The 20,486-nt window shown below is 36.6% G+C and overlaps 1 protein-coding gene across 2 annotated transcripts in view; it reads right to left on the reverse strand.

Moving 5' to 3' along the window:
- LOC124952454 (polypeptide N-acetylgalactosaminyltransferase 2) overlaps window positions 1-20,486 on the reverse strand; it is a 98,035-nt gene that overhangs the window by 17,385 nt on the left and 60,164 nt on the right. Inside the window, exons 2-3 of one of the 2 annotated variants that reach the window (XM_047502343.1) lie at window positions 10,257-10,426; window positions 9,329-9,448 (exon numbers count right to left, since the gene is read on the reverse strand). In XM_047502343.1, the coding sequence (XP_047358299.1) occupies window positions 9,329-9,448; window positions 10,257-10,426 (290 nt within the window). The remainder of the gene's footprint in view (window positions 1-9,328; window positions 9,449-10,256; window positions 10,427-20,486) is intronic. The other variant, XM_047502344.1, reaches the window with a different exon arrangement.

The following is a 20,486-nucleotide window of genomic DNA, read 5'->3' on the forward strand; positions in this document are numbered from 1 at the left end:
GGGATAATTACATGACGTAATTTCTTTAAAATTATATATATATTTTTCGTAGAACAATATGATAAACTCTTTTACCTTTCGATCATTTAACTTTATGCCGTCGTTTCACAAATATTGGATTTGGTCGAAATCATACTATGCAAATTTAGCCCCCACAGTTTCTCCCTTCCTATTTTGGTTTTTCTCTCATCCGCTCGTTGTCGGTACCGCGTGCGAATAGTCACGATAGCATGCATGACGATATTGAAATTCGAATCGCGATATCAATATTCTCACGGAAGTTCGTACACTTTGACGCAACCTTTGTAAAAAGAAAAACTTTGTGGAATTTAAATTAGATTATCTTCATAGTGTGAAATCAACGACGATTTTACATATATATCTTTATTTTTACGCAATTACGTATGAAATAAAGTTGTCTTGATTTCATCGTCAAAGTAAGTATTTACTTACATCGTCGTTCCAACATGCTCGATTAATTATGTAAATCAGGTGGTAAGCGACGGTAAGTCTTCGAACGGACGACAACGCATTTACGTGTCTCCCTATCGATCGGCCGTTGATCGTTGGCTATTCACAAAAGCCTCTTCTGCAAACATTCAAAGTGAGGAGAAAGATAGAGAGAGAGAGAGAGAGAGAGAGAGAGAGAGAGAGAGAGAGAGAGAGAGAGAGAGGAAGAAAGAGGAAGGGAGAAACAGAGAAGAAGAGAAAGAGAGAAGGAGGGAGGAACAGAGATAAAAACGGAGAGAGAAAGAGAGAGCGAATAATGTTCGCTTCAGTGAGCCGAAAATGGAAAATTCATTTTTCCGTAGAGTCCACGGTTCGGCTCGTCAACGCAAACCAATGGCGATTTTGTACGAAACGGTAATCTCGTTAAGCCGTACTCGCGAATAGCGGCGACGTAATTTGGAGAACAGCATGCCTTTCGAATTTGTTGATTTTTTGAAAAAATGACGTAACGAAGAGCGACAGAGGTACAGAGAGAGGGAGAAAGAAAGAAAGAAAGAGAGAGAGAGAGAGAGAGAGAGAGAGAGAGATAGAGAGAGGAAGAGAGAAAAATTTATGACAGTTTCTCCCATGCAACGGATAGGAAAATTTCATTTGGGCTCGAGATAAAACGAAGGTTGTTTTCATAAAACCGTATCGTGCGATCACTCGTTCGAAGTTATGTCACGTTTACACGGAGCTATCAAAGCCAATATGCCTTTGGATCCCTCTGTCGAGACTGCTCAGCGTATTACATTATACATGGATGCGATCGATTAATTCTACTTGTTCCAACGTGAAGCATCGACCGGATGAGACATTAATATTAACGACATTCGACGCGTCTCTGTAAGTACGTATCAAGTAAATACATTCCTTAATGTCCAAAAAGATAGCGAAACGTTTCGATTTTTCTTCTTCGTAACTCAGAATACTTATCTATATATGTAAGTATGTACGAAATAAATGTACATCTATATAGAACAGATACATATATACCATAAAACGACTTTGTCCCTCGTAAAGCTCGCGTTAGCGTTTCTCATTATTTTTACGCTCAAAGACGAAAATGCATCGTCTCGAGGGAAAAGAAGGTACAGAATATCTCGAGAAGATTTTTCTTCTCTTACATTTTCTTCTTATACAAATGGAAAGCCCTTCCTTTCTGTTTGTCCTTCACGGAACGGTGCTGTAAGTTTCGAAAGAATCGTGACTACTTGCGTACGGCATTTCTATTTTCTTGCAATTTAAAGGTTGAGGAGAGAATACGGTAGAAAAGGACGGAATTTAAAATCTAATTTTGTATAAGTTTTGAGAGTAGCTTCGTTGCTTCGTCCCTATCATGCTTTCCCTCTTTCTACCTCCCTGACTGCTCGCCCCCTCCCCACCTTCACGCTCTTACTCCTTGCTACTCCGTTCTCTTTCTTTTTCTTCCCATCCAAATATTCCGTCGTCTTCCGTAATTTCTCCGAAGGTGGTGCAATCATGTTCTCCGACCTTTTGCAATCTCTCCTACTCTTCCTCATTCTTACCTCGTTGTCACCCTTTCTCCAAAGCACTTTACATTTGCGCTTCTTCTTCTTTTGAGAGAGGGAGGGGAGAGAGAGAGAGAGAGAGAGAGAAAGGATCGACACAATCGCGAGATGAAAGGAACGTTCGTTCGTGACTTTGCTTTTCTTTCTATTCGATGATGCTTCACATTTATAATATGAAACGCGAAAAAATAATAATCATCGACTTCATCGACATGAGAAAATAACAAAGTTAAGAGAGAGAGAGGAGAGAGAGAGAAGAAACGTAAATGTGAACATAACGGACTAATAAAGAATCCTATCTAGCATACTTACGCAATCTCCAGATAATACGATAACACGATCGATTTGTCGGTAGAGCGTAAAAAAAGAATAAAAATACAAAAAATGATTAAATCGCCTAGAAGATAAATACTAGCGATTATTTTAATCTCAACGAAATGGATTTCTGAGAAGCGTCGTTCATTTACTACTTCGATCGCCTTCCCATCGTGCATAAAACGTCGACTGTGCACCGTCCTTCATCATCCTACATCCCGGAAGTTCGCTTTTTGCTGAATAAAACATAAAGGCGCTTTTTAAAATCAAAAACTTTCGGACCTCCTTGTTACCCTTTTTTCGGCGTGAATACTTAAACGAGCTCGTAGCTAGGCGCAGCTAACGTAACGATAACCTTTTTGGTAGCTTCCAAACCAAGTCCTCTCTTCTCTCTCTTTCTCTCTCTACCTATCTCTCTTTCTCTCTCTACCTCTCTTTCTCTCTTTACCTATCTCTCTTTCTCTCTTTACCTATCTCTCTTTCTCTCTCTACCTCTCTTTCTCTCTTTACCTATCTCTCTTTCTCTCTTTACCTATCTCTCTTTCTCTCTCTACCTCTCTCTCTCTCTCTCTCTCTCTCTCTCTCTACCTATCTCTTTTTCTCTTCCTCTTTTCGTTTATACTTTTCTCTCATTTTTTCCTTCATCCTTCTTTCTTTTTTCTTTCTCTTTCTTTTTCTCTTTCTCTCTCTTCTCGGAGACTAAACTAATTTCCCTACCGTTTACGGTGGCAGCCGAGCACCTGACGCACGATATCGATACCGGCGAAAAAAAGAAAAAAGAAAGAAAGAAAAAGAAAAAAAAAGAAAAAAGAAAAAAATTAGAAAGAGGATATCGCTGGTCAATTATTTTCTCCTCCGGATTTACGTCCCACCAAGTAATCCTTGTATCCCTGGCCACCGACTATTATCGCTTTCTCGAACTCGAAGAGTACTTCATTTCTCGTTAAAGAATCCACGAATGTTCGTCTTTCCGCAACTTTCTTGAATAAATTACAAGAAAATGGATCGTAAATTCGTTGGAAGAAAAAAAATTCTTCTTTAATTGGTATATTCGTTCCACGAGTACATTCATTTACTTATATTCGTTTTACACAATCTCTTAAATTCACGATAGGGAATAATATTTCGAGGAAAAAGAAAAGAAAAAGAAGTGGAAATTTCTTTTCTCGTGAGGAAAATAGGCCAATATCTCGAAGATAGGAAGAAAGTCAGGAAGAGATGGAGGAAGGAACTTTTTTATTTTTTTTTCCTGTTTTTCTCTTCTCGAACGAGGAAGAGGAAAGGTCGTGATATTTGTAGCGATAATAACGTTGGCTCGGTTTTACCAGCAGCACGTAGGTATCTCTTCTCGATCAAGCCGAAACGATTTATATTCCTGAGAAAGTAGTCAGCCGTGCTCTTAATCCATGCTCGTCAGCATCCAAGAGAGACATTCCTTCTCGACTCCGTAGGATCGTCTACGCGTATTACGTGCGTTCGCCGATCTTCTTTTGCCGGAATCGTTTCTCGTCTCTCGAGAAACACGATCGAATCGCACTTTCGCCGAGATGAATCACTTCTTCCTCTCACTAAGGAGTCTTTTTCCCTTCCGTGTTTGATGACTCGTGAGACGATTCTACTACATAATAATCGATCAACGTTGAATAAACAAAAGATTTTTTTTTCTTTTTTCTTTCTTCGTTTTTCTTTTTTTTTTTTAGTCCTTTTCATTTCTTTTTGCCCTAAACAGTGAAAGTTGTTACATAGGAGCATGTTTTTAAATTTGAGTGAAAAATAAAATAAAATAAAAGGAAAGAAAATAAAGAAATCCAGGAACTAGATTGTCAGATATGAGGAATAAGAGAAGCGTGAAACGTCTCGTTGGTAGTGATGCAAATAGAGGCGCAAACAACTTAAATGGAAAACAAACATAATTATTCGGTAGGACGGTGAGAGCAGAATGGCGGAAGGAGGTTTAGTTATCCAGGTGCAAACCAGTGCATTTACATACGCATCGTGTATGATGCGTCGACCGTCGCTCTTTGCATTCTCATCTCTACGTAAAGATGAAAAGCGTGGGAGATATCGTTGAAAGAGACTTTGGAAGTGCCTCTCTCTCTCTCTCTTTTTCTCTTTCTCTCTTCGACTCTTGAAAAAATACATAGTAATATTTCTCCCTCCGGCAAAATGTTGCAAGATTTTTTTTTGTAAATGCTCTATTCGACAAGATGGCCGAACATATTGGATAGTGTCAGTTTTTCTTCTTCTTTCCTTTTTTGTTCTTTTCGGTTTTTTCCCTTTTCTTTTTGTTCGTCCATTGAAGATACTCGACTCTTAGCATTTTTTTAATCTCCCTCGAGCACATCTAAACAGAGACTCAATTCTTCTAGTATCTAGGTGTACCAGTGAGAAAATAAAGGAGAAGAGAAGAAGAAAGGGTTCTACTCGTCAGGATCGTCTTTTCGTTTATCTTATCTCTCGACCGAGCTTTGTCCAAAGGAGGAAAGTTGTCGAGTGAACTTTCTATGTGAGTACTTCTCACGTTCCAAATGAATGTTACAGATCTTCTCGTTCGATGTTACGAACATTACTAAGTAACATTTATTTTTTGTTCAAGTTGCAAGTTCTCGAATTATACAAGCAAGTCTCTCTAATTAACCGTACTTTTCAATTAAAATCCTTCGAAACTGTATCCCTTCGTTCTTTTGTATGCACGATTTATTCCTTCGGTTTTCGCTCACGGTAAATTCATTCAAATAAAGTCGATGAACGAGCATTATTAAACATTTAAATAATTAAAAACTTTAAGAGTATCGTAGATAGTTCGTTAATGTAAATGAAGGTTCGAATTGGTTTTGATTGAATACGCAGTTTTATACGTAAAGCGAACTGATCTAATAGCTGTATATTAAAGACATCGAGATGAACTAAGTTTTAAAACGAATCCTACAAGAAGGCTTTTAAAGAGCGTTTCGAAGATAAGAAGAAGAACGAAGAAAAGGAAGAAAAAGAACCGAACGGCGGAATAGTTACTTAGCAAAAAGACGTAAGTTCACGTCAGCAGGTTGGACGATAAAAAAAAGTCATAGAAATGAAGCAAAGCAAAGGACGTTCGGAGCATAAAGGAGGAACTGTCCTTAACGGTAATAAACTTTATCTTCTTCGCCTCGAGGATCCATTATTCGTTGTCTCGTTCGAAGGAATCGTGATTTTCTTTCGATTATTTTTATTAAAGACCTTTTACGGAAAAGGAACATGAACGGAAAGGAACGACTTTGGCGAGCTTTCGAGCGCGAAAACGAAGTCGACGGATCGGCTACTATCTACCGATTTGAAGGATCCCCGAGTTTAAACGTTTGTTTCATTGGTCGGTTTTATCGAGAGTTCAGTCAACTAAGAAGACGATCGCTTGCTCGGCTAATGAAGCGTTGCTCTAGTTGGATTCATTATAAAAGAAGCTACGAGACCTTACGCTACGCTCAACTTAATTCAATTCGAAGTTACGTATTTAGCGAGAATAGCATAAAGGTTTGCATTCATCGAAGTAAACCGAGGAGAGTCAATGAGAGCACTTTTCGTCGTCTTTTCTAAGCTATTCGCTTCGATATTTAGCTCTGAATCGTCTCTACCCTTTCCAACTTACTTTCATTGTTCCACCAACAAAAGTTCGAATCTCGAGAAGCGAACTTGTTCATCGATTTTCTTTTTTTATTCTTTTTTTTTTTCTTTCCTCTATCTTTTTTTTTTAAATTCCTCCATGGAAAGAGCAATATTAACCGATAAGAGTTCCACGAGCATCGTCCAATTATAGGGGGATATACGGTCTGAATGTGACAGAAACTGCGGAGGACAGCTTTCCGGTTCGTCCCTTCGAGTTTGGCCATTGGAGATTGGCGATATTGTGAAGGTGGATCAACAGCGAGCCAGAAAGGAGAGAAAACTTGTCCTTCACACAAAAGGATTTACCGTTATAAACCGATTCGATGTACTAGTCGAAATATTTCCTTGGAAAAATTCATAATGCTATACCCGAATAAGAGCGGTCAATTCGGACAGGACGTTCGTTAAAAAAAAAAAAAAAAAAAAAAAAAATATCGAGAAAGATGTCGAAAATACTTAATTATATACGTAAGGATTTGTCGTTAACATTAAGACCGAAAATAATGTATATTTATCTTCGAGTTAAAACCTGACGGTATTCGAGAGGAAGTTTCATCTTAATGCAGTTCCACCCGATAATGCTACCTCGAAGTTTTAAAAGTACCTCCACAAATTTACGTTGGGGATTTTCGTCTCGGACTTATCTCTGGTAGCTCGAAACTTTGCTACAAAGAGAGCTTCGCTGATCTTCGTGAACACGTCATAAAAATATTGTTGTCACGAGTTGCCGAGTTAGAAAGAACCTCTTGACGTTTTGTCGTGGAAGAATAAGAATAAAAGGCAAAAGACGAAGAGGAAGAAGAAGAGGAGGACGAAGAAGAAGAAGAAGATAAGAAAGAAAGAAAGTATAAAAAAAGAGGGAGAAAGATAAGAAGAAGAAGAAGAAAAAAAAAGAAAAAGAAAATACGTCTACTAAATGATCGAGATAAAGAATCGTTCATCGTATGGGCCGGATATTGTCTTACCGAGTTTTATCTCGACAAGCTCGATATAGAAATAATGATGATAATACAAAGCTCTGTTCATACGATATCGATTTTCGTAGTTCGACTTAGGCTCGATTCCCTTGATATTTTCTTACGTGTGTACGTACACGCAGCTCCCTTGAAACTCAATGCAAGTAGTACAACACGAGCTTTTCATTCAACAACGGCGATGTCGGAAGGTCCTATTGTATTGGTCCAAGTACATTGCAGAAGATGTCATCCTTTGTCGCGGCCTCTAAAGACACCGAGCAACCTCGTGACACGATTTTCGACCTTCTTTCATCGCGGTAAAGACGTTACAGTAATGATGTTCTTTGAAATGAGAACATAAACGTTTGTAACTCGTTAGAATATATTACGAATCAATAACTTATAATAAATATGCGCAAGTGCTTCGTCGTATTATAATTTTAATAATAAGTTTCTTATTTTTTTCTTTTTTCTTTTTTACTCAAGTTTCCGTAACATTTTCCATATAATCGTAAAAAGAAAGAGAGAGAGAAAGAGAGAGATTACCGGTCGCATATTAAAACTCATTCGAGATAAGCTTTTGTCATAGGCTCACGAACGTACACGGAATTCCTTTACTTGTTGATTGCCACAGCTTAAGAGAAATAGTTTCGTCGAGAATGTGACAAGCGTGTAAGATGACGTCGGAAATTAGATCATGCTGAAGAAGACTGAAGAGCCCTTATACACTTCGATAGAGAAAGTCAAGGAAAATCGAGGACAAGGATTCTATTTGAATTCTCAAATATAAAGCAGCATTTAAAATGACGAAATAGTATCGTTTGGAAGTTGCTTGAAGAGAACCGAAAAACGTAGGAAACGTTCGTACTTATGTATGTATATACGTAATGTATGTATGTACGTGAAATGCGAATAGAACAAATATTCGATATCTTCATTTATACTTTTATATATATATATATATATATATATATATATATATATATTTCTTTTTTGCAATCATGTAATAATAAGAAAATATTTGTGTTAGATTCAGCAATCTTGTCGATCAAGAATATTCAATGAAACGTGCACATGTAATAAGATGCATACGGTTTCGTCAATATTTCGCAAAAACAAAATGTAATACGGTTTTCAGATTTATTCTGTGATATCTCTTCCTGTCTGTCTCTCTTACATAGTTTTAGCTTTCCATAAATTTGTTTCCGTAATTCGTGCAGACAAACAGAAGCAATAGTTTATTCAACGCATGGAGTGTTCTCCTATATGACGTTGCACTTGTTGAATAATTGACTTATACGACTTCACCGCGAGTCTCGTGGGTTCGTTTATAACGAACAACGTTATTTCTCTCTTCCTGTATTAAAATACAAAGGAAAATGGAAACATTGGAAAATTGATAAATTGAAGAGTATCTTTTACGCGTATAACAAATTCTAGATTATTATATTTCTTAATTATTTTATTAACATTGTAAAGATTTAATTACGATAGATCACAATTGATAAAATTTGATACAATATTTTTGAATATTTCGATTACAAAAAATATAAATAATCTTCGTCAACGATTGGGTCGATTTTGTTCTTTGATCTAAATATCATACTCGTCTCGTACCACCGTTGCCTTATACATCCTTAAGAATATATATATATATATATATAATGTTTAACTTAAAAAAATATAATGTTTAATTTAGAAATATTCGATTATTTAATTAGTTTAGATCTCAAATCGAATGAACTACTTTATACGCATAAAATATACAAATTAAATTGAGAATGAGACATTACTCGTCTTAAATTATCGAGACAAATAAGACTAGTCAATCAACTTTATCGAAGTTCATTCATCCGAGAAAACGTACTTTCTATCGATTTCTTGAACGATGACTAGGTCGGAGGTCGTTGGAAGCTATTTCTTACGAGCCATTGCCGCTTTTCTTCGACGAAGCCATTGCTTTCTGGCGGCTTCGATGTAACGCTTTTTGGCATGGGGTTCCATGAATTCCCAACGATACGCTGCGATCTTGGCGATCACACGTGAGGAATGCTGTTTCCCGAAAGATTCGCGAAGGCTTTGGTAATAGTGTATGAAAGGATTGATAGATCGACACTTCACAATTGATTTTCTCTTTACACTTTTCTCCTTCATAATAATGATTGTACCTATTTTTCGTTCGTTTGCTGAATTCAATCGATTATTTATCGATTCGCCATTAAGTTTCACCAATTGCATTATTATTTACGATATAATTTGATCATTTCTTTGGAGCTTTTTCATTGACGCAATTTCGAATCAATCTGAACTTGTCCACGATCGATCGAACGATCGATTAAATAAATGACATAAGCGTTTCGATAGATACGATTAAATTTACATGTTATTATTACTCACATAGCACTACGAGTATCAGGAATATCCCTATTGCTTGGAAGACCATCGGAGGCTTCTTGATTGAATTTATTTCTTGCGTATGGGTCCTCACCAGCTCGCAGACCACCTCGCGAAACGTACCTACGATAAAAAGCGAATATTATAGTTTATACTTGCGAAACGTTTATCAGATAAACCTACGTACATAGGTACGGCGACCAGCAATATACATAATTTATAATTTCTATTGTGGATTAAACTTGCCGGTAAACGTCCTTTTGCAACTGTTGTATTAATATCGCGTATCTCCCGTAAGTTTTTAGTATGCTAATGTTGTCGATGTATTTCATGGAGAAAAAATTGTGTTGCTCCTGAACTGAATTGCGACAGTTTCGGTTGGTATTTTCGAATGTTATCTGGAGTTCCATCTATTTTATTCGTGTGAGATTCTACGTTTACCTCGATTTATATTAATTATATATGTAGAATTCGTGAAAAAAGTTGTACCATTGGGTAGTCTCTGTTGGACCGGGACTTAAATTTACTTTTCGGACAGTTACCCTAACCATTAATCTATACAGGTCATTCAGTCAACTTGTACATGAGTGTCAACTTGTGTAAAATAGGAGTGCTTTCTCTCTCTCTCTCTCTCTATCTCTCTCTCTCTCTCTCTTTCTCTCACTCACTCACTCACTCATTCACTCTTTTTCATGCAACTAATTTTCATGTGAATAAATTGCGTAAAAAAATACTTGTATCGTAAAAAAGAAAATATATACAAATGTTTAGAAATGTTTTTCATACCATTTTTATGGGTCTTATATTCTTGATCACCATTGATTCATTGATATGCGTTCGCTCGTACTGTTGATTTTCTGATCACGAAAATACTCGAATTCTTTGCTCGTACATATAAGTTCGAAACATTAAGCGAAAACTTTTCTCTTACCCTTGCTCGTCGAAGTAATTCCAAGTGACTCTTGGATCGGGTGTAGGAGCAGGCTGAAGTTCGGACGACATCGCAATGGCAGTACCATCTGGGTCCATGTAACCACCGGCATTTCCAGCGGATAGGGCCAAGGATGCGGGTTCCTTCAATCGCAATGCTCTGTTCTCGTTCTGCGAAAAGAAAATGGTACGTCAGATCGAACTAATCCGATAATAGTCGCGTTTCCGATAATACGATAGATAGAAAGTTAAAGCGAACTTGTGGCAACTTTTCAGACTCTAAGGCGACGTTAGCAGCTAGCGATCATAGATATCGATACACTAAGTCAATACGAGAGAGCGAGCATTCCATAGCAGAGAATAGCATTGTACGGAAAATGGATGTCAGGATATATATAGGTCATTGAATTTCGTACATTGAGATTCCCTTGAGACGCGTTCTCTGTTTGTCTTCGAGAACGTACGATACCTACGTGTGTGCATGTGTGTATGTATATATAGGAATACATATGTATATATAGATATCGTATATCTGATACAAAATGTATACTCTGACTTATTCTCGTTGGATAATTCATTTGACAAAAAAATTCTTACTCGAAAATGGCTCGACATTTTGTATGGAAATGTTAACAAAATTATGAGTGACTGTCGAATTTTATTCTTTAGTTTCTCCTACCTTCGAAAAGATTGAAAATGTAAATGAAACAGAGAAACAGAAAAAGAGAGAGAAAGAGATATCGGGATAAAGAAGACGAACGAAGTGTGAAATAACTTGGCTGTGATGAAATATTTATTCACGGTCCAGGAATCGTATTAAATCGGAAGCGCAGCCGGTCCAACTGTGCGCGGCAAGCTGTTGCATCCGGTTCCACGTGACATTCGAATCAGAGTGCGCTCTGCTGGATAAAACTCGATAAACTTCGAGAGCCAACGAAACTTCGGACGAGTCGATGATTCTTCGTCGCTCGTAGAAGCAAGAACTCCAAATCTTATGGTTCTCAAGAGCTTTCGGTATATCGAGAAAATTATGCTAGCTCCGCTCGTAAAACTTTGCACCGTCTCGATGATCACCTTACCGATAAAACGATACAATGAAGAAAATGAAAGATTTTCTGCCTAATTATCTCGATTATTACTCATAACATTTTTATGACAACTCATTTTATTGAATTTTTTTTTTTTTTAAATTATCCGTCTATACTCTATCTTACGTTTACGTTCTATTAAAAAAGTTAATAAAAATGAAGTATCATTATCTTTAAGAATTTTATGATTCAATATATTCATTCGATTATTTAATTGATCTTTTTGTCTGTCTAAACGATTATAAAATAAAAATTAACTTTATGTCATTTTGATTACAGTTATTAAGTATAATTTACATATGTACTATCTATGTTGAAAATAAAATTAAAATAGATAAAATTGGAATTGACAATTATCGATTTTCTTTCTCGTAATATTAGATAATTATAAGAATGAGCGATGAATTATCGTCTTTAAATATAAACAATTTAAAGTTATATTTACTCGTAATATAACAACGAAAGTGCGATTAGATCGCAAACGTCTGTAGAGTTTCGCTTCATTAATGTTCTACGATCATGTTGAAAGTAGTAATATTTATTAGCGTAACGTGAAGGCCCTTGTGCTAGCTAAAGGAGAATAGTATGTACGGTCGATTAAGTATGCCGCGGTCTTGAACGTGCATTAATTCGTCGTTGTCGCGCGACGACGCTTTCGTGTTTGCGCCTCGTTACAGCAGAGTGCAATTTGGTGCAGCTGGCTGTTGTCGGATTCGTCGGTTCGCGTCGGTCGGCTAACGACGTTAATTGAGATAATTCGACAACGTATCCGAGTGCTACGCGCATCGCCTTCCACGGTTATCGCTTATCGATCGAGTAAACTTGGGCCTAGAACTTCCACTAGCATAGTATAGGCTTTAGTCTAGTTACCAATCCTTTACTCGTTAATAGTTATAAGTCGGGAGTTATCCAGATACGGAGTTGAGATTTCTCGTTTATAAAAACGTCTTAGTTAATTTAAATCAATATTAGACTATTTTATTGTCACGAAGTGTTCGTTATTTCTACGAGATTTTCTATGTGATTTTTTTATATTTATTGAGATTATAAGAATTAAAAATTTTTACAACTAAAAGATACTTTTGACATTAACCTGAGTTTATCATTGAGTTTGTATGTAAAAACTATATGTGCTTTTTTAAATTTCCTCCTTGCAACAAATAAGAATAAAAAATGAAATTTCTATAAACAAGATAAGAAATAAGGAAGGAATTAAAGTCATAAATTTAATCGAAAATATCATTTGCTGAATTTCGTCATTCATTTCTCAAATAATTTCGTTCTTTTTCCGTTTATTCGATTGGGCAAAATAGCAATGTCCTTTCTAGATGTCCGTTATAGTTCGGTTGATCAATGCCCCCATTATTGTGGTTTCGACGAATGACCGTTGACGAAGATAATGGCTGAAAGGGTTCGATCGTGAAACTAAATCGCTCGCTCATGCGAAAGCAATTAGCTAAAGGACCCTAACTCTAGCTCCGACGAGTGACCAGTCCTGTGTACAGAGGATTCTTGCGGTTAACGGTCAGCTCGTCCTTCGTCACTCTCTTTATGGTTTGCCGCAATTACATAGTGGGACCATCAGAGTGTTTCGTTATTGATTTAATATTTATCTTGAATTTGTTTCTGACTCTGTTACATCGTGAAAAATTGTTGTTTTTTTTCTCTCAAAAAGGTTTTAGTACATAAATGATTAGAAAGAGATACGTAAGATTCTCGATAGTTACACAACAATACAATAAACCCACCGATCGAAAATAATGGAATGAAAGAAAAATATAGAAAGAGAGAAAGAGAAACATAGAGTAAATAGATAGGATAAAAGCAGTTGGTCTTAGTAGAGAAAGAGGAAGTTTGGAGTACGGATTATAAGAAGAGGCAGCTCCTTAATCTTTCAGCAATTCCCTTAATTAACCGGCAACAATAGCGGAGTGCTCGTTCGATCCTGCAGAGAGTTCGCAATGCCGAGCAATGCCGGGCTCAACATTTACTTTCCTTGCCAGAGAGACTCTCCTCCATTGAAACCTACCCGTAGAGACCGTCTGCTTTTGAACGATGTCTTAAACTTGCACCTATCTAACTAATGTTCAATATTATTCTACGATCAATTTATTCTTCAAAGAAATTCTTCAAAAGATATTTTTAAACTGTTCATTTACACTTTAGCTTTACGATCAAATGCAAAAGGTCTGTGAATATATATTTACATGGTGTATACGTGTGATACATAGCCTTTTATATATATATATATATATATATAAAAGGCCCTTTGCCAACATCTTTCAGTAAAACTTGAATTCTTCTTTCGAATTGAGGAGCGTTGTCTACTTGACGTCGGAGACATCAATGTCTGATAGCACGTCTGTCGACTTGGACGGGAACCTAGTCGTTTCTTCGTTTTTGAAAAAGCCAAGTTGAATCATTCGCTTCGTATCCTTCTGCCAACGTCAATCTGCGATTCTGGCATCGACCAGCCGAGGAAATACAAATTTCGTCGAGTGGATCGAATTGGTTCTCATTAGAAGAAGTCTATTTTCTTTTCATTTGCACGAGATAAAGTTCCAAACGATATTTACTTGAATAATGTTAAAGAAACAAGACGAAAGACTAAGGATAAAAAGATTGAAACTAGGAAAAATTTTCGTGTCTTTTCCATGGTTCATCTAATGTAAATTTATCGTCAAAACGTTTCTTTTAGACGCTTCTTCTTTTACGGTTTGTAATCCATCGAACTTTCTTCGAACGTACTATCACTTTTTTCCCAAGTTTCATTTGTCAGAAACGACGGAAGAAAAACGAGGAGGACGTTCGACTCCTACGACGACCTTACTCTCGTCAAACGATGATACTTTTGCTAAACTCGTGTCTTCGTTCGTTACTCGGATCACAAGTAAGTCTAACAAATCTCTTTCGCACGATCGACCAGCAGAGTCGAGCTAAACGTTCTTCTCATCTAAAAAGAAAAGAATCTCCTCTCGGGAAGATAATTTCTAGGTTGCGCCTAGAAACGTCTTTGGCAAGTTGGATCCAACGAGAGGTTACTCTCTTCGATAGAAGATTCATCAGAAAGGATTATCGAGGATCTTCTTCGAGAAGAATACCGAAGCATCAACTTGAAATCCTCTTGGAAATGGTCTCGATGCACTTGCAGCTTATGAGGTAACGTTAATGATGAAGCTTTCCTTGAAAATAAATGGGATGAACGATAGCGTTACTCTTAGAATCAGTTACCGGAAGAGATTTCCTTCCTTCGAGTTGTCGGAGAATCAAATTACAACCCTTATCAAGCTAAAATACTCGTCCTTAAGAGCGCTCGAATGATATAGATTGATTTTGATGGATAGAGATTACTACCAAAGATTAAGCATGAGAAACGGTTTTAATCTCTACGAAATGAGAGATCGTTGTCTTTTCTTTTTCTTTTTCTTTTCTTTTCTCACTTTTTCCTTTTTTTTTTAAATAAAAGAAAAATTCATCCCTATGAATATTCTTGCACGAATATTTCGCGCTATCAACTTTTACGGGAGACATGAGATTTTAATACGAACGCCACGAGAATCGAAAACGACTATCACCGAACGAGATAATAAAAAAAAAGATAAAACGAAAGGAAGGAAGGAAGGAAAGATGAATATCGCAAGTATCGAAAATCGAAGATATTCGGGAGGACTCGTTTCGCTTCTAGATCTTTTCTTACGATCTTTCTTATGCTTGCGATCCTTTCAATCAAGAATCTCGACAGTTTTGCCGATGAAACTGGATAGAAAAGCGTCTTCGTCATGTCAGACTATATCAAGTTTTCCTCGTTTCTCTTGGGAAAGACGAGATTTTCCTCGTGAAAATTTTCGGAATTCGTCGCGATAGCTCCTTTCTATCCCATAACTGTTTATTCACCTAGATGATCTCTTGGATTCTAACACGAAGTGAATCTTTCCAATTTACAATTTCTTCCTTTTCGCTTTACGATAACATAAAGCGAAAGTTTGAAAATTTTTTGAAATAAAAGTCACCGTTTAAAGTACAGGGAAATCCGCTTTCCCGTTTGCAAATAGGAAAAACAAAAATGTTCTTCACGAATCGAGAGAACGCTCGAAGCGTTTCTTTCCATGAGAATCGTCGAAACGTTTTCGAGTAGGTAACTATAGAAACGGGAGCGTTTCTCCTCTATTCTGAAAAGTCTATAACACGGCAAAAAGTCTGACGCCACGTTACGCTCTATTCTGCACGAAAATGGATCTTGCCCTTCCTTTCTCTTCTTTCTTTTTTTTTTTTTTTTTGTTTTTTTTTTCTTTTCTTTTTCCTTTTTCTTATTTCCGCAGAGATTCGCATCAGCTGGAAAAAAAAATTATACTTAAGTAAGTAAACATCCTACTGAGTTCTAGCAATTGCAACGGTCGTATTTGAATTGATTGAATGTATGTTGGGCGAAATGCCAGTTTCTTTGATATCCTAGAAATGTTTCATCTGCTTTTCGCTTCGAGAGATTTCTAATGTTTACAGAGAGAGAGAGAGAGAGAGAGAGAGAGAGAGAGAGAGAGAGAGAGAGAGAGAGAGAGAGAGAGAGAGAGAGAGAGAGAGAGAGATGTGTGGTTGAATCGTCGCTCCCATCACCAACGATAACGAACCGCAGAGAACATTAGACGATAGCTCGACGTTCATTAGAGATCTTCGCGAAATACACGAACCGATAGGAATAGGTACAGAAAGGTACATAGGTACAGGAGGTCTATTCGTATTGCGCAAACAGTACGCGATTGTCTATCGAAGGAGCAGAGACTGTGGAGAAACATTTTCTCCAAATGTGCTAGGTACGGCTTAACATATATCGTTGAATCGATCATATGCAATGTTTCCTCTTCCACAATTCTGTCCTTCGGAATGATTTGATTTGCATTCGACCTCTCGAATGCATCCATTGTATCCTCTCTTTGTCTCACTTATGTTTTATTTTCAAAAAGATAAAAGTTAAATATTTCCCTAGTCGTGTATTAATTAGAAAATAATTAAGTTTAGTAATTTCCTGCATCCTTAATTAGCGAAAGAAGCAATTAAAGGAAGAAGTGGAGAAGAAGAAGAAGAGAATGGTGCTCTCGTTATCGAACTTGATATCGGACGTAAATTTAGGCAAGAAGGAAACAGTGAGAGAGAGAAAGAGAAAGAGAGAGAGAGAGAGAGAGAATACTTGGTCGGTGTACTTGCGGTAGTTACGCGGACTCGAGCGAAAGCCCGGATCCGGTAACTTTCCATCTGATATCAAGTCAACTAGCGCTTCCCTCGGACGTCCCTGATTCCGGTATGAGTTTCACACCCTCAATGTTCGCATGCACTGCCCAAAATTACTAATGGCATTTGCCTAGGGAGAAATAGATATATAATGGATAAATAAAGAAGAAGAGAGTATCGCAATGCTTCGATAATCGGCTCATTGATCGATCCTTATGATGTATCGTATACATCATACCGATAACGAGAAATATATAAATCGATGGGTTACACACTATTTCGTTGATCTTTTTTTCTTGATTGATCATGTAAAAAGTAAAATAAAAGTAATTAATCAGATTGTATCGAAAATAAAATAAAATCGATGGTACAGCGATCGGGATTATTTAAAAGCTTTCGGTACTATACCGATAAGTAACTTAAATGTTGGTAAAAGGATCGAATTACAATTTTCTAAACTAGAAACTACAACAATATCAATTTTGATCAAACTGTTTATGTTCAGCACGAAAAATGTACGTCACATATGAGAAGCTTTCGAAGCTATTCTGCAATGTAGATAATCGAAATTTTCTAGTATAAAAGTCTGTAAAGAGCTTGCGGAAAACGCAAACTAGTAACGTCATAACGTAAAGAAGACACACTTTCCTTTCGTTATACCAACAAAGTAAAATTTTATATTCGTTTGTCTTCTTCAAGAGTGCCATCCACCGTAAAAACTAAAGCGTATAATACTTTGTAAAAACTCTCAGCGAAATCCTTTGTAAATTGTACATCGTTGGTAGCTTGGAAGGCAAACGACGAGAAACATAAGTAACTCTTCTCAACCTACCTAGTACTTTATAATTTTACCGTGAACTTTCTAATTGTACAAGGAAGGATTCACTTTAATATCAACGAGAAAGATCCATCAACGGATATTTTTGTAAATTCGTCTAGAACATGAAGTTTCTCTCTTTTGAAGGATTCACTTCGTTTGAAATAAACTCTACTCATCCATAATGTATCGCGTACTTTCTTTATCCGTACTATATGTCTCTCTCTTTCTCTCCCTATCTCTTTCTATTTATCTATTTATCTATTTATCTATATATCTATCTCTATCTATCTATCTCTTCCTCTTTTTCTTGACGCATTTCATGGATTTTCTTCATAATTTTTTAGCTGCGAACTAGGCCAGTAAAGTCTCCAACGATTTTTTAACTGCATGCTCAAAAGAAAATCCTTTAAGTTTCCACGTAGTGTGAACCCTTCGACCGAGGCAAGGAGAAAACTTTGCAACTTATTTTTTTTTTTTCTTTTGTTAACTCGAAGAAGTCGTAGAAAGTAGGGGGGAAGTTGCAAGAGGCACTTCAAAATTGTATTTTCTCTCGAACTCCTATAAAATGATTTTCAGAGATGATCGACGTTATTTTTATGATAATTGTTTGTTCTACATCTTACGACATGTTTCCTTCATTATCGTCATTCATTAATCCGCACTCTCATATAGGATTTTCATGCTCGTTAATTGCAAAAGTTAGAAAATTTTAGATACTTTGACATTCGTATGTATATAGGATTCCTAAAAAAAGTTAGGCTTGCGGGTCATTTGGACCGGGAAACCCAAAACCGAGTCTTCTGCTTTCCGGGCAGCTGTTCTAACCATTAAGCTATTCAGGGGCCCTTCAATGAACCTCACCACGAATGTCTACTTATATTAAATGGAGGTGCTTGTTTCCTCTCACACTCAGCCATTATGCAGCAAAATTCGTTCTTGAATATTCTTCTCCCACTAAAGATATTGAAATTTTAAAAGTGCCAGACATTTAAGGCATCTTTTCTCTCTACCGATTTCCCTAGTCACCGTTCGCGTCGCTGACGTTGTTTTTGATTTTTCGAGTATCTTGGGATACTTAAGAAATCTTCCTCTCTAACAATTTCCCAGGCCAACACTTGTGTCGCTCTCGTTGTCGGTTCGCCACCATAGATTCTCTTTTTTTAATCACCTTCCTATGTATTGCTGCTGAATATTCCAGCGTGTAACGATATTAGCTTCTTTCCTTCTTTAACATGGAATTGTAGGATTCGTAAAGACGTTGGACCGCCGAGTAATTTGAATCGGTATTCGAATCTGGGTCTTTCGCTTTTTGAGCAGCTCTTCTAACCATTAAGCTATCCAGAAGGTCTCTTCGATCAATCTCTCCACAAATATTTAATATTACATTACATGAAAGGTGTTCGTTCCCACATATACTGTATAAAAGATATTCGTATTATATGGTAATAATTTAAAAATTTGCAAATATTCCAGAAAGAATAAAAGTACATTATCTATTAACAACGAAATTCAAGTTTTCAACACATTTGAAAAGGCATTCGAAATTCGAAAAAAGACATTCAGTATTCCTTTTATTGGACAAGTAAACCGCTGCCCTTCTCGACTACGTCACTAGAGGATGAATGGTCATTTGGGAACGAGTAAGCACCTAACCGAGGATGTATATCGTTGGAAGGGTGGAACTTGATTGAGAATTATTGTCGAAGCATCGAATCTCTCTTGCACCGTTAATATCAGTTACCCTAGAGAATATTGTAGAATAAACTTCATTGATATCTGTTGCTTTTCATTTTATCAAAGTTTTCTAAAATAAAATTCGAATGATTGTAATGAAAACTCATTCCAAGAAATCTTTGTATAATTAAATTATTGAATTTAAATACAATTGTTAGAATATAATAATAATAACTAGCAATATCATATTTTTATATCAAATATCAGTGTAAGAAAATTCTTGACAGATAGTCGATCGGATGCAACGTCGATTTTGAAGTGCAACGCGATCTGTTATGTTCGTCACGTGTATCGTGGGTATTGATAGCACCGACACGAATTTACTTGCGTACACCAATACGGAACACGCTTCCTGTATCGCAGGACGCTATCAAATATTCAACGACCAACGTAGGTCAGCCACAGGGTCTCTCGGCTTTTCGATGGATTTTAAGCGTATCCATTCGACCGCTGGAGCGAGAATACAAATTTCAGAACATTTCACGCTTCAACAAACACCGAAGTGCATTTGAGCGTATTACTAAGCTAATTATGTCGGTAATGAGCAAGATAAACTGTACTCTCAATATGCTTCGTTAACCTGAATCCACTTTCAAGACGAATAGCATACGCCAGAGACTGTTTTCTTTTACACCGTACGTTCATTAATTTTCTAGTTTGAATCGTTTTGCTTGAACGCTCAGGGTCCATCGTGTCACCAACACTTGAGTTTTTATCTATGTTTTGTCGAGAGCTTTTTTCCCGCTGCTTCTGAGATAAGAAGGGAAGTTTTTCTTCGAAAGTTTCTTGAAAAAAATATAAGATAAAAACTTAAGTAAAAATTTTCTTTATCCTATGTCAACGGAAAATCAAATAATTCATTACAAGATCCATTTGAATAAGTTAATATAAAAGTATTGGTATATGGATAATGCATTATTAAGCAACTCTTCGTGCTTTTATTATATATCCTAAAAACTTGCTCCGAAATAAGTTCTACTTGGGATTCTTCAGATACTTTGTGCTTAACGATGAGACGATATTTCATCACCTTCTCTAGTCGATGTAATATTGTTGTCCTTCGAGATACGAAGAGGTATGCCCTTATACATATACACTATGCTCGAAATTTTCATCGCTTCGCTTTAGACTAGTCGGGTTGTCGAGTTTATATTAACTTTACTGGCAGCACATTAAGGCGAACTTTTCTTTCGTTGGATATTTCTTGTCTCCTTTTCCACTTTTTCCTACTTTCTCGTTGATGTCACGATACCTTTTCTAATTTCCTTAGGGAAGATAAATTCAGTTTATTCGTAAAATGAAACTCGTATTACATATATACAGAAATAATGTATATATATCTATGTGTGTAGACATACGCACACAT

This window comes from Vespa velutina, chromosome 10 (assembly GCF_912470025.1).
Source record: "Vespa velutina chromosome 10, iVesVel2.1, whole genome shotgun sequence".
Classification (NCBI taxonomy): domain Eukaryota; kingdom Metazoa; phylum Arthropoda; class Insecta; order Hymenoptera; family Vespidae; genus Vespa; species Vespa velutina.